Source organism: Anas acuta, chromosome 3 (genome assembly GCF_963932015.1).
Source record: "Anas acuta chromosome 3, bAnaAcu1.1, whole genome shotgun sequence".
Classification (NCBI taxonomy): domain Eukaryota; kingdom Metazoa; phylum Chordata; class Aves; order Anseriformes; family Anatidae; genus Anas; species Anas acuta.
In genome coordinates, this window is record NC_088981.1 from 36,715,058 (window position 1) to 36,727,634 (window position 12,577).

A 12,577-nucleotide genomic window follows, 5' to 3' on the forward strand; every position below is an offset into this window, starting at 1 on the left:
AGTTTTATCAGAAACTCATAGTTTGTCTTGGTTTGATTAGACACAAGATTTCAATGCAAGACTTGCAAACACTGTATTTATCTATATTCTGTAGATACTTCGTTCAAATCTTCCAAACATCAGTGCACTGCTTATTTAAAATGCGTAACAGTTAGTAGGAAAAGCAAAGACAATAAAGCAGAGAACTGACTTCCAAAACTATCAAGCATTTGTCAATTAAAATATTTACTTTTGACACAAGTCCTAATTAGTTAAAAACATTCAATCCAGCCTTAAAATAGAGGTTCGAGCTACCCAATTTATTCTTGGAACAGTCACTTGCTTGTAGGATTAGGAAGACAATGGCATCCAGAGCAAGCACGAACCCTCTCCCCTCTTATTACAGTTAATCAGCAACATAAATACTATAATGGAGCTGAGCCCCTGCAAACTCACCAGGCTGTGCATAATTTCGACTCCAGCTGGATTCACTGTGAGTGCCTCATCATACAATTGCTTAGCCTCCTCCAAATTGCCTTTCATCTCTGCAAGCCTCCCACGCATGTACAGTACAGCATGAGATGTGGGGAAAAGAGTAGCTGCCTCCTGGATACAAAAGCCGGCTTCTTTGAGATGGTGTTGTTCCATGAAGAGTTCAGCTGAAAAAAAAAAGCACAAAAACACCCTACCATTAGCTGAAATAATTCAGGTGCCTTTCTTCACACTAATTGCATATCATCTCCCTTAAACATTAAAACATGAGGCCGTGATCCTGCACAGTGCTTACTACTGTGGTTAACGTTTACTACCAGAAGCAAGTCATTGAATGGATATTCTGCTACATTAAAGGCTCTGTACAGACATAGATGGACCTCTTCAGGTGTTGACACAGGATAGCCTTAAGGATATACCCGAGTGCTTCCTCAATCAGGATGTAAACACGTACTCTACCGAGCCCTAAGGAAGCAGGGCTGGTAGCCACTTGGAGCCATTGTACGTGTTTCCAAATAATCTGGGAAAAAAAAGAACAGAATAAGCCATCACTGTCCACCGATTAGTTTAAACATGTCAGAGTAATAGGATACATCTGACCAAGCTGGACATTAAATAACTTCTTTAAGAGAGTATTTCCATATTTTAAAAAATGATTAAAAGTGTTTTTCTCTGCTTACTTGTCTAGTTTATGAGATAGCTGTCTCTTAAGTTTTCGGAGTCTCCATTAAAATCAAAGGCTTATATCACAGAGACTTATTTATATTTTGTATTCACAAATTTATCTCCTCACACATACTCTACAGAAAAAGAAAACAGAGCTCTTGGAAGAGACTGCTCAGTCATCTGCTTCCTTCAACTCTCAGCAACTATCCCAGTGGTTTTCTTACAAAGAAAAAAAAAAAAAGTAACAGGCATACTGATGTGCTTGACTGTCAATTTGTTTATCACATCATTTTTCATGCTAAACAAATTTCATAATGCATCTCATTGTTTAACATTTCTCACTATTTATTATGCATTAAATCCTGGGAGAAGGCTTCAGAAGTGATGCTCAATTTTCACTGACACACATAATTGAAAAGGGAAATTGTTGATATATATACACGTATGTATGTACATGTGTATATATGTATGTAGATAAAATAAATCTCTGCACAGCAGGCAGTGCTGTTAGGTTCTTAACCTGTTTGTGTTCTACACATTATCACTGCAAAAGCTCAGTGTTTGTCTCCATTTATTTTTATTTAAACTGATGTGGCAATGCAGCAAATATTGACAGTCCAATAGCCCAATTCAAAATGACAAGTTCAGGCTCCGGAGCCAGATAAACAATTCTGAATTTAGACCCAGTCTCGAGCGCCCTGACTTTTAAAGGTAGCGAAATGTTCTCAGGAAGTCTCTGTGAGGGGGGGAAATCAGCCTGAAAAATTAGGCCTCTCGTATAGCTTTGAAACTCTGCCAGCCTCAAAATGCCGGGAGGGCCAGATGACTCCGGGGACTTGGCATGCCGACACGGAGCTTTCTGGGTGAGAGGGGAGCAGGGGAGCATCTCAGCGGCTGTCCTGCCACGCCATGGGAAGGCTCCTCCTTGGCCCATCCGACGTGAGACTGGGCCCACAGACAGCTCTTCTCTGGCACACAAAGGATGACTGTGCACTGACACGGCATCGTGGCCTTCCAGATCTGAAGTGCTCCTTCTGGAAGGAGGGTGAGACATCATCAATAATAAGCTCGGCTATTTCTTAGCCATGCCTGGTTGGTGCTACAGATAAATGTCATTCTCTAAGGCTGCCAACTCGAGCAAAACAGTTCCTCAGTAAGAGCTATACCCTTTAAAAATGACTCACATACATTTCTGTCTGGTTAATCTTTACAAAATCTCAGCGTGCCTCCTTTCCCTCGACTCCAAGAGGGTGCAGCCATCTAATAACAGAAAGCAAGGCCGTGCAACTTGACAAGCTGAGTATGTGCACAGCCTTATTCCAAAGTTTGTGGGAGGACAGCATTTTTCTTCTGCTTCCCAGGGAACAGAGCATTTTTCCTGCCAAGTGCTGCGCAGCAGCTGATGTTGTGCATGTGGTAGCGATGAGGATGGGGATGTGCAAAGTGACGATTCACAGCCTGAGGACGCTTCGGTTTGCAAAGTTAGCACAACCCTAGCAGCACAAAAAGAAGGGGTGAAATCCCGGTGCTATTTGAAGTCAGTAGAAGTTCTGGATGCTGCTGTATTAAAAACCCTAACAGCACAACTAACAGCACAACGTGACCTGTTTCATTTCAAAAAAAGCATCAGGAGCAAGGGGGTTTAGATGTGAAATCATGCACAGCCTGTGATTCAATGCATAGAAAATGGAGAGTACTTATTCTTTCTTTCAACGGTGCCTGTAAATCTTCTTCAGTAATAACAATTATTTAGAGGAAGTGCAGCAACACAGAATCTAAATAAGATCTACAAATTGTATTTTATGGTACGGTAATGTAGCATATTAAAGCTCAGTCCATTTCTTTGCAGGCTCAATAGTCAATAAAAAATGATTTAATGGTGTGGGAGGCCTGATTTGCATAAAAAGAGAATGAGAGAGGTGCCTTTGGGTTACAGGAGGGAAGGAGTGCACCCACCCAGCTAAAAATAGACATTTAGGGAAATCATTTAAGCCTGCATTAAAATGGGTTTTCTGTAAACTCATTTTTTACTTCTATTGCATACTCATTTTATTTACAGATGAACAAGATACACTTACGTAACATGGAATAAAAAACAAGCTAGAGGCAGAAATCAAAGCCAAAACCCAAGGATTCATTAAATTTATCATGGTAATACTCCCACCTCCTCAACAGTACTGAAAGTACTGAAATGCCTGCCTCTGCATTACCTGGGTTAGCAGTTTCCGTTGGATTATTTAGGATCTCTCCTGGCATCACCTAATCGTGCTGTACAGAAAAACCTGGCCAAATTAGCAGCCCTCACAAGGAAGTTCTGTCACAGAGCCGTGGCACCCAGTGCCACTCCAAAGCAGACAGCAACTCCTCCAGGTGAGTCAGGTATACAGCAGCATCTGTGATTCCCACTCTGTGAAAGGCTCGGTGCTTCAGGAAAACCATTTATGAACCTCCAGCTGTTGGACTACATCGTTCCTGGTGCTGGCATTCTCTGCAGCTTTGAATCCCAAGGCAACGTTTGCAGGCTTCCTTGCCATCTCTCGCTTAACACCATCTTCGTAAAAGCTTAAACGAGTTCCCATTCTGTTTTGAGCTAAGTATTACCAACAAGTTTCTGAATGCTACAGAACTGAGAGATGACCATCCTGGCTGTACTAATACCTCTCTTAGCCTCTCTGGAGCAATGCTAGAAACTGAGTGCAGGTGATCAGGGAATATTTGATCATTTTTGCTTACACACAGGGGCTAAGACAGATCACATTGTGTGGATGCACAGAGGCAGGATGCATCGTGAGCTGTCTCCTTTCATTTTCTACTTGAACCTTGAGCCTACACCCACTGAGACCAAGAGCAGCTATCCAACTGATTCCAAGGTCCAGCCTGGCTTGTTTCATTTCATTCCCAGATCCACCTTATGCTTCCATTTGTGCTCTCTCAGTACTGTCCACCCTTCTCTGCCGCTCTTCCAAACATGAAGAGTCTTCTCTTGTGGCTTCAGGCTCTTTTGTCTTGATTTGCAACTACACTTCCAACTGATGCAGCAGTCTTAATGCTGGTCCCAGTCCCTGCGAGCAGCCCACATCTCCACTCAGATGTATAATTTGCTCCTACCATGAGCTTCTAGTTCTTCCAGCTGTTTCTGCTAGCATTTAGGCTCATCTGCAGTGAAGATCCTTAATCAAGTGAGAATTGCCAGAAGCATATCATCTACTCACTCACCAAAGACCAGTAGCAAATGTACAGAGCAAGAGCACTTCCAGAAGGCTGACAAAAGCTGGGTCTCCTGTAGTCAGGCTCCTTTTTTTTTTTTTTTTTTTTTGGCTCCAGGATAAATTATTTGACAGAGCTCTGTAAAGGAGCCCATCTGAGAAGCAACAACAGAGTAATCTAGTCATGTCTGCATCACAACGCTAGTAGAAGGAACAGAGTTGTCTGCCATCACCTTGAACGTTGACTATTCTCTTTTTCTTAAGTGTTTCACAGCAGTGTCGAGAGTGATTGCACTTGTCACCACAGAGGCAGCACCAACTGTAATTCTAGCCCAAAAAAATAAATGGATTTGAAATGTCTTTCTGAAACATGAAGCACCCAAGAGTTAAAATCTCATTCCTTGCAAATCGGCGTTACCCAAGACGTGGCACTGAACTCCCACAAGCAGGCTGCTCCACATTACTCTGCTCTGTGTCAGCCACATCACCTGCTCTTGCCCACCCCAGAAATGGGACTGTGTGGGGACACGGCCAGCGCCAAGCAGCCAGCTGACCAGCAGGACAGCACGCTGGGAGGCAGCCCTTTACACTCGACGAAGGTGAGACTGCCTGAGAGGATGTCTAGAGAGGTGCTTTCTGTTGCACAGAGCTCATCTGCTTTCAGAAGCTATTAATACTTGTTACTGCAGCAGCCCTCAGCCAGCTGGAAAGACCCACTCCTCTGAGACAGCTCTCTGATCAGCGAACACAGAGCTATTACCATGACAAAGGGTTCTCCTTCTGTCTTGCCTTTCTGTCAGATGACGTTTAGTCACCCTCCCTTATTATGACACAGCCGTGCATGCAGACGTTTGACAACTCGCCGGCAAATGGGATGGAAGATCGTTCAAGCTGTATCCCAACTGTTATCGCTTCATTTGATGCAAACCTTCGGCACAGAAATGAACAGAACCTGCTACGTGTTCCCGTCCACGTGAGCCCAACCACTTACCCTTCTGAATGAGGCAGTAGATGCATTCTTAAAGGCTGTCTTTGCGAGCAAACTGGTAGCTAGCTGGAGCCCAGGGACCCGCTTTCAATTTCTGAGCTTCGGGTCTCCCAAAGGCTGAAATGGCAACTGAGCTTCTTTATTTACAAATGCAGCAGTAGAGTGAACATCTCTGGAAGTGACACGGAACTACCACAAGCTATCTATCCTCTATACTAAAATGTGCAGCCAAGAAGTTACCTGAAATACAATAAACCCTGGCACAAGATAGCTGGTTCCTTTACGTGAAGCAGGACCCCGCTCACTGGTGACAAAACAGCTCTGCTCCACCTGGGAGAGCTGGCAGGAGTGGCAGACCACTTTTTTTAGGCGATAAGGATGCCCCTGAGAAAGGTGTCATAAAAATGCTTCTTTTCAGAAAGTCAGCTTTTTTTTTTTTCACCCTCTCTTAGAACACTTATTACTGGCTAAAGTCAAAGAAAGGACTTCTAAGTCTTCATGTTCCAGCCTGGTCAAGCATAAATTCCTATATTCTGTCCCTTGTATGGACAAACACCCTGCTGCTTTTTTCAGGTCCAAGCATGCTCTATTACTTGCCCAAATGGTACCAGCAGCAGAGAAATGCTAGGGGTTGGTACCCTCTGTCATTCTCTGGGCATCACTGGCAGTGCAACAGGTTCCTCTCCATCCGCTGGCTAAGGAGTCAGGGAGTGCTCAGCAAAGAGCACTGCTAGCTGCTGCTTTAGAAGTGCCTGTTCACATACGTGCACGTTTGCACAGCCTGGATTTTGAGAAACGACATGTGTGCTTTGAAGCCCACCCATGCCAATGGATTATCAGTCCACAAAGCTTGACGTCCTGCTCCAGCAGTGAGAAATATCCAGAAGCCTCAGGAATGGGGGAAGCAGTCCAAATGCCCAGTCTTGATAGGAAGCCAAGAATGCTTTTGACTTCTTGAATTCATTGTTAATAGTAAATAAATGAAACCAACCTGGATAGTGTAGATGAAAACCTAGAAGCCCCCTGAGGACATCTGATTGAGAAGAAATGGGGAATTTGACCATCTTTAGGCTGCACCAGAGAAGACAAGGCAACAGCTTGCTAAACCAGGAGGCTTAGCAGAACCCTGGCTGGCTTCTTATCTGCACCAGTAACATTTCAGAGGGGACCAAACCAGCTCAGTTCATCATTTCAACCTCCAGCATGAAGCATTGCTAATCCCTCCTAGCAAGCAAACACTGCAGGACAGCCATCACTGCAGTACACCTTTATTCCCCTCGGTAACAGCTCCGGAATAAAACACTTCCTCCTGTTCCCCCTCACCAGGCTCTGGTTTCTCGCACTGCTCTGTATCACCGTAAAAGCCACAAAAATCAGCAGCGCTTATGGAGCTCAAAAATAAAATAAAAAAATAAATACAGTAAATGGGGAGCTCTAAAATTTCAAAACACTTTTTTATTAAAAAAAATAATAAAAATAACACAAGGAAAATAAAACTAGAATTGCTTCAACAACCTGTGTTGCATCACAGGAGAGTATCTGACCCCAGCTATTCTGCAACGTCAGTAAAGATGTCTCCCCAACCTGATGATAAACACCTTTAATATCAGAGCTAATAATTTGAGGGGGGCTTAGGACTGCTAAAAGCTGAGGGAGGGGCGAGCATTTCATTACGTACGTGCAAACTGTGCAAATGCAAGCTGTGCTGGTGAGCTGCTCCCTTTGCTGTCCCCGGGCTCCGTCCCTGCCCGTGTGCGGCTGTGTGGCCGCGGGCCAGCCGGGGCTGCAGATCCCAGCCCACTGGCCCCTGCGACATTTTCTCGTGGAACAAAGCCCATCTCCTCTAACACAGCTTTTTTTTTTTTTTTTTTTTCCCAGGAATTGGCCCATACTGAATAAAATAAATAAATCACAAGCGTTTTGTGAAGGGAAAAAAAAAATGTTCCTGCTGTACATAACTCGGGGGAACAGATGTTTTTCCATTAGCTCACTGTTCCCTGCTACATTGGCTCTCTTTACATTTCTTGTTTAGGGCATGTTCATTACAATATTTTTTCCTAGCTTGTAGCATGTTCCTGAGGCAGCAGGTAGCCCTCTCCAGCCCCACTGTGAATACGTGGATAGTCATTCGAGTGATTTTTCTTTAAATGCTCCTTTAAATTAGCTTTAGGTCTACCTGGTGAGGTTTGCAGCCTGTGCTTAGCAGGCATTTAGCCAATCTTAGATCAAATTACCAGACCTACTTTGCTGTGAGTGGCCATATTTGGTAAAGTATTGGGCCAGTCAAGAAGCTAAATTGTCAGATATAAAGTACTAGTAAAGACAAACAAAGTGGACATTGTAGTTAAAAGTAAAGCTTAAAATAATAGAGCAACAGGAGATGGAGTATTCAAACTCTTATTAAAACTGGCTTGCAGCATTCTAAAATACTCCACATAAATAGAGCACACAACAGTTATTACTGCCTGGAAACATACTCATGCATACTTCAGATAAGAAACCGCTCATTACCGAAAGAGCTGGAAACTACTTCTTTTCAGTACTGACACACTTTGCTCTCTAGGTCAAACGCGATTTTGTGAAAATGCAGAATGAAAGTAAGTTTTGGCCATAAATTTGAACCATCCCAAATATATTTTCCTTAGCCAAACATCATGATTGTGTTTTCTAAACAGAACGGAGGACTACTGGCATGATTCTGAAAAGAAAAAAGGGAGCAGGAACTGCTTCTAGGTCAGACATCTCTCTTGGTAGGAGAAGCTGGATAATCACCAGTAATCTCTAGGATTCTCCTTGCACCTCCTTCTGCAAGAAGAGGTAGGAGAAGAATGCCATTAAAGTTCCTTTTCTCCTCCAAAAGTTGACTCAAGTTCTCAGTCATTGGAAAGCAGAACAAAGAGAAAAAATGGACACAGGGATCGCATGAAGACCACCTCTCCTGGAGCCGTGCACAGCAGAGATGTGCACTGCAGCACCCAGAGCTCCTTGCAGCAGGACCCTAACAAACGGCTCCTCCTCAGATTTGGGGCCAAGAAGAACATTTAGGTCTGTTAATGTAAAAATCCAATGAAATGACTCCTCTTAAGAAGCCATTACATTTCAAGAAGATGCAGAGGGCTGGGTTATTTTTAAGAGGGACCAGACAAGCTGTATTCATCTTGCTTGCAGAGCACTTGAAAACAGCATGCCTCCCAGTATTCCCCAAATCATGCCTGCTCCAGGGCAGGGACAATCCCTCTGGTCTTTGGAAACCACAGACCCCTTTCTCTTCCAAAACTAACTGTGGCTACCTGCGGGGAACGGGAATCTGCAAGCCCACTGAAGAAAGATGCTAAGTTCCCTGCTGCAGATGACTGTGCTCCCCACTGGGACTACAGAAGGGTGGCCACAGGAGAAAGTGACAATTCAGCTTTATGTAGGTATGTGAAAAAGGATAACAGGACTTATTCTAGAGACCACAGAGATGCATCAAGCAGCTCTTTGGCTGCTGACCAGAAGCTACAAGAAGTTAGCTTGCCAGATCACCAAGACAAAGTTCAGCAGACACTGCTGTAGGGAAAACTGAGGAGCAGCAGCCATGTATGCAGCACATGTGGACTTTGCAGCTGCGCTTCCAAAGCTGCTCCTTTATTAGCTTTCCTACATAAATTTGTTCATAAACCCAGAAGTTACAGCTGAGAAGTCTGTGCCCTCTTAGCGCAAGATAACTATCTTTAGCACAGCACAGAAGACTAAATATTTGGGGAGAGTTCACAGCCTTGCCTTCAGCCACTGTTAATGGAGTGCACGTGTTCTCGTGCACTAATTAAGGGATGCACTAACTAGGAGATGCATTAGGAGCAAGGAACTTGTGCACAAGGCAGGTTAGCCCTGGATTCCTGTTGCAGCTGTGTGTGGAGGGCGATGCTGTAACCATTCCCCCATCTGGCACCACCTGATGACTACCACACAGGAACGGTCCCCTTGCAAGCCCACGTGCTGGCTGCTGGAGGGCTGTAAGACCAGCCCCATGTAGCTGTGGGATCGTTTGCTTTGCATGCTTCTTTCCAACGTAAGCCCAGAGAGCTCTGCCCGATCAATCAGCTGGCACCATTAAGTTCTCACGCCCTGGGACATGACGAGGCACGGGATCTCTAATGGCTCTAATGGATCCCTGACAGGTTCACAGCCTGTGAACCTCCTACATCCATATCCACACACAGAGACATGGCCCGCTGCGTGCTTCTAGTGCCTGGGAAAGACGGATGCTTTGTTATAAATTTACTGCAGGACAAGGTTTAGAAATTATAATGGATTTTTCTAAAGATTTATGAGTCAAGCAAAAAAAAGGTTAAAGTGTTAATAACAATAAAAGCAGCAATATGTGAGTCTTTTCCCAAAGGCAGACAAACATTTTCCTCCATTAAGAGATAGGAACCTGAGGTATGAAAAAGTTAGGCAACTTGCCAAGAGTCGCAGGATGAGTCATTGACTGAAAAAGGACAAGTCCCAGCTAAACCCGACTGAAATCTACAGCACATCGATGCGGCTCTTTCATGAATACGAAGTGACTCTGGGTGCAGGCAATGCTAATCGTCTGTTGTTTTCCACAGCTGTTAACCTGGGGGTGAGCTGGAACACAAAAGCATGTGACAACCTCGGCCGTTTGTAACCACATATTTCTGTTTATTTGGTTATTTATGAAATATTTCTCTTTTGGAAGTTATTAACTTATAACTACTTCTGCTTTCCCCTCCTTCTAAATAGGAAATTCTGGGACAGAGGGCCAGTGATGATGCTCTGTAGGACTATTCAAGTCAATAAGGCCACTACTAAGACCATTAAGCTGCATCCATAACAATAACTGACTTCAGTAATGAAATCACGAAGCAGTCACAATACATATTTTCCAAACATCAATCCTGATTCGAGTCGAGTGAAAAGCAAACATGAAACAAAACAAAGACTAAAAAACAGATAGAATAGGACAGAGAAGTTACAGGTTATAAAAATAATTTCCGCCTAAAAGAATTAACACCTCTGAGAAAAGCACACTGAAAAATAATTGTAGCAATTCACAGCTAGGTCACAGCAAGCAGTAGGTCTTTATTGCTTTTGTCTTTTCACACAGCAGTAAAAATGTAAACTGCCTAGAGCTATCTCTAGGATGATGGACAACAGACACCTGACTTCTCATCACAATAAACTGTGGTGTGCTTTTTTTTTTGTTGTTTTCCCAGCAGCTTCCTCTGCAATCTTAAATCAGAAGCATAAACTGAATAAAGCAAAACCCTTCAGGTGATTTTGAAGCCCACAGTACATTAATGAAATTAAAATAAGCAAATAAATGAACTCACGTGATTAAATTAAAGGATGATGCGTTCCAAAAGGTAACTTCTATACTAGTTAGGCAAATTGTAACAAGTAGAATGTCACAGATTTTGTACCAGAACTGAAGTCAAATTGGTAGAAAATGGCCCAAAAAAACAGCTAAAAAAATCTTTTCTGAGAAGCGGGGTGAGATTGCCAGATTTCATGTGAGAATTATCAATCGTACAGATTAGGTAAATGAGAATTTGACAGGTTCTCCTGTGTACAGAACAGAAAATTATCAGCAAGGTTCTAGTGGGTTCTGCTTTTTATTTTTTATTTTTTTTTCTTTCTTCTTGCAAATAGTAGCAGAGGCATCTAAGAAGCAATCACGGCATTCAAATGTAATTTCAGGTACATAACAGCGTGGACCAACTGTGGAAGAAAAGCTGTTTCTCTTAGGAGCAAAACTGCAGGGTCAGAGTTCCTTTTACCAGTCCCAAATTGCTGGAACGCAAATGGCAGAATGTGCTGTGCAACTCTGCTCCTCAACAAATGCCCTATATAAAACCCTTTCATGAGTTTGGAGGTTGCCCCCGGGCAGAGTTCTCACTGTTCTCTTTTCCCTTTATGTGCTCTGCCACACTCTTTGCATGAGTGTCTCAAACTGACATGCAAAACCTACAAGTCACTGGGAGATCCAAGCAGCCAAGGATGAAATGAGTGGAGAACTTTTTCTTGTTTAATACATTTCACTGAAAACTGAGAAAAACTGGAACACTGTCAGTCTAAATACCATTTCATAGATTCTTTGCCTGTTCATTTTCTGCAAAATATAAATAATTACTCCTATCAAATAGCCTTTCTTAATGATGAACTGCTTACCCTCTTCATTTAAAAACACATTTTAATGATGACTGAAGTTTTCTGTGTTACGGGCAAATAGAGGTGAGCTGAAAATTCACACTACTCCTATATTTTGTTAGATTTAATCAAGTGGTATTTCAAAAAATCAGGTGGGGTAGATGGGCAGATTTACTGATCGCTTAAGGTATAAAGACAGCCCTGATCTCAGTTACTCCCTTAATACTTGAGTCATCTCATTCACTACTGGGAGGAAAAAGGAATTCCAGGCCGTCTCCATAAACATCAGGACTTACCAGCTTGAAGCCAGATTTGTTCAAGAGCTGTCCACAGCTGCATAGGTCCTTGCTTCATCGTGCTGCTCTGCATAGTTATTTCAGACATGGCCTGTTCCAGTCTTGATGCAGCAAGGGAAGAGGCTCGCTGTGATCCTGGGGACCAAACAAAGAAGAACAACAACACATTTTATACTTGCTTGGGATACTGGTTCATTAGATGAAAGGTCTGATTCTTCACTCCATTGCATCAGTTTTGTGCAGTAAGAGCCACACTGAAGCCTGGTGTGACCAACTGGAGAAATATGTTTTATAAAAGGTTAATTCATTGAAAAAAGACGAAATTACCCATGTGCTGCAGCTCAAGCAAGTGAATTAAGAGACAGTAATTTTATAAGGGTCTGCTTAGCAGATTCATCAAGGAAGCAACTGTATTTTGCCTGTTGGAAAAGCAGAATTTGACCACCAAACATTTCCTTAAGAATACTTATTAGCAACCTGTTTTATGAGCCCGTTGTCACCATGCAATTACAAAACATGGCCCGCTAATGTAAAACCTTCGCACAGCATCAGCAGCATTCACAGAGCACAGATTTCACGTGACACCAATATTGTCCTGTTGGTTAAGAGACAGCACGGTTTTCCATTTAACCTTGGGGAGCAGAGAGCTCAGCACTTCGACTGTATTAACCTTTAGCATGCGCCGTAACATTTACGCAAGAATAAAGTATTTGGCGCCCACGTCTTGGGGAACAAAACATCACATCAAAAGCTGCCCCAAAAGCTGGAGAGCCCGGCCTTCAGCCAGGCACCAGGAG

General features: G+C 43.2%; 1 protein-coding gene across 2 annotated transcripts in view; it reads right to left on the reverse strand.

Moving 5' to 3' along the window:
* TTC7A (tetratricopeptide repeat domain 7A) overlaps positions 1 to 12,577 on the reverse strand; it is a 162,769-nt gene that overhangs the window by 31,354 nt on the left and 118,838 nt on the right. For both annotated transcript variants that reach the window (XM_068676639.1, XM_068676640.1), the window contains 2 exons: positions 11,781 to 11,915; positions 436 to 638 (listed from right to left, as the gene is read on the reverse strand). In XM_068676639.1, the coding sequence (XP_068532740.1) occupies positions 436 to 638; positions 11,781 to 11,915 (338 nt within the window). The remainder of the gene's footprint in view (positions 1 to 435; positions 639 to 11,780; positions 11,916 to 12,577) is intronic.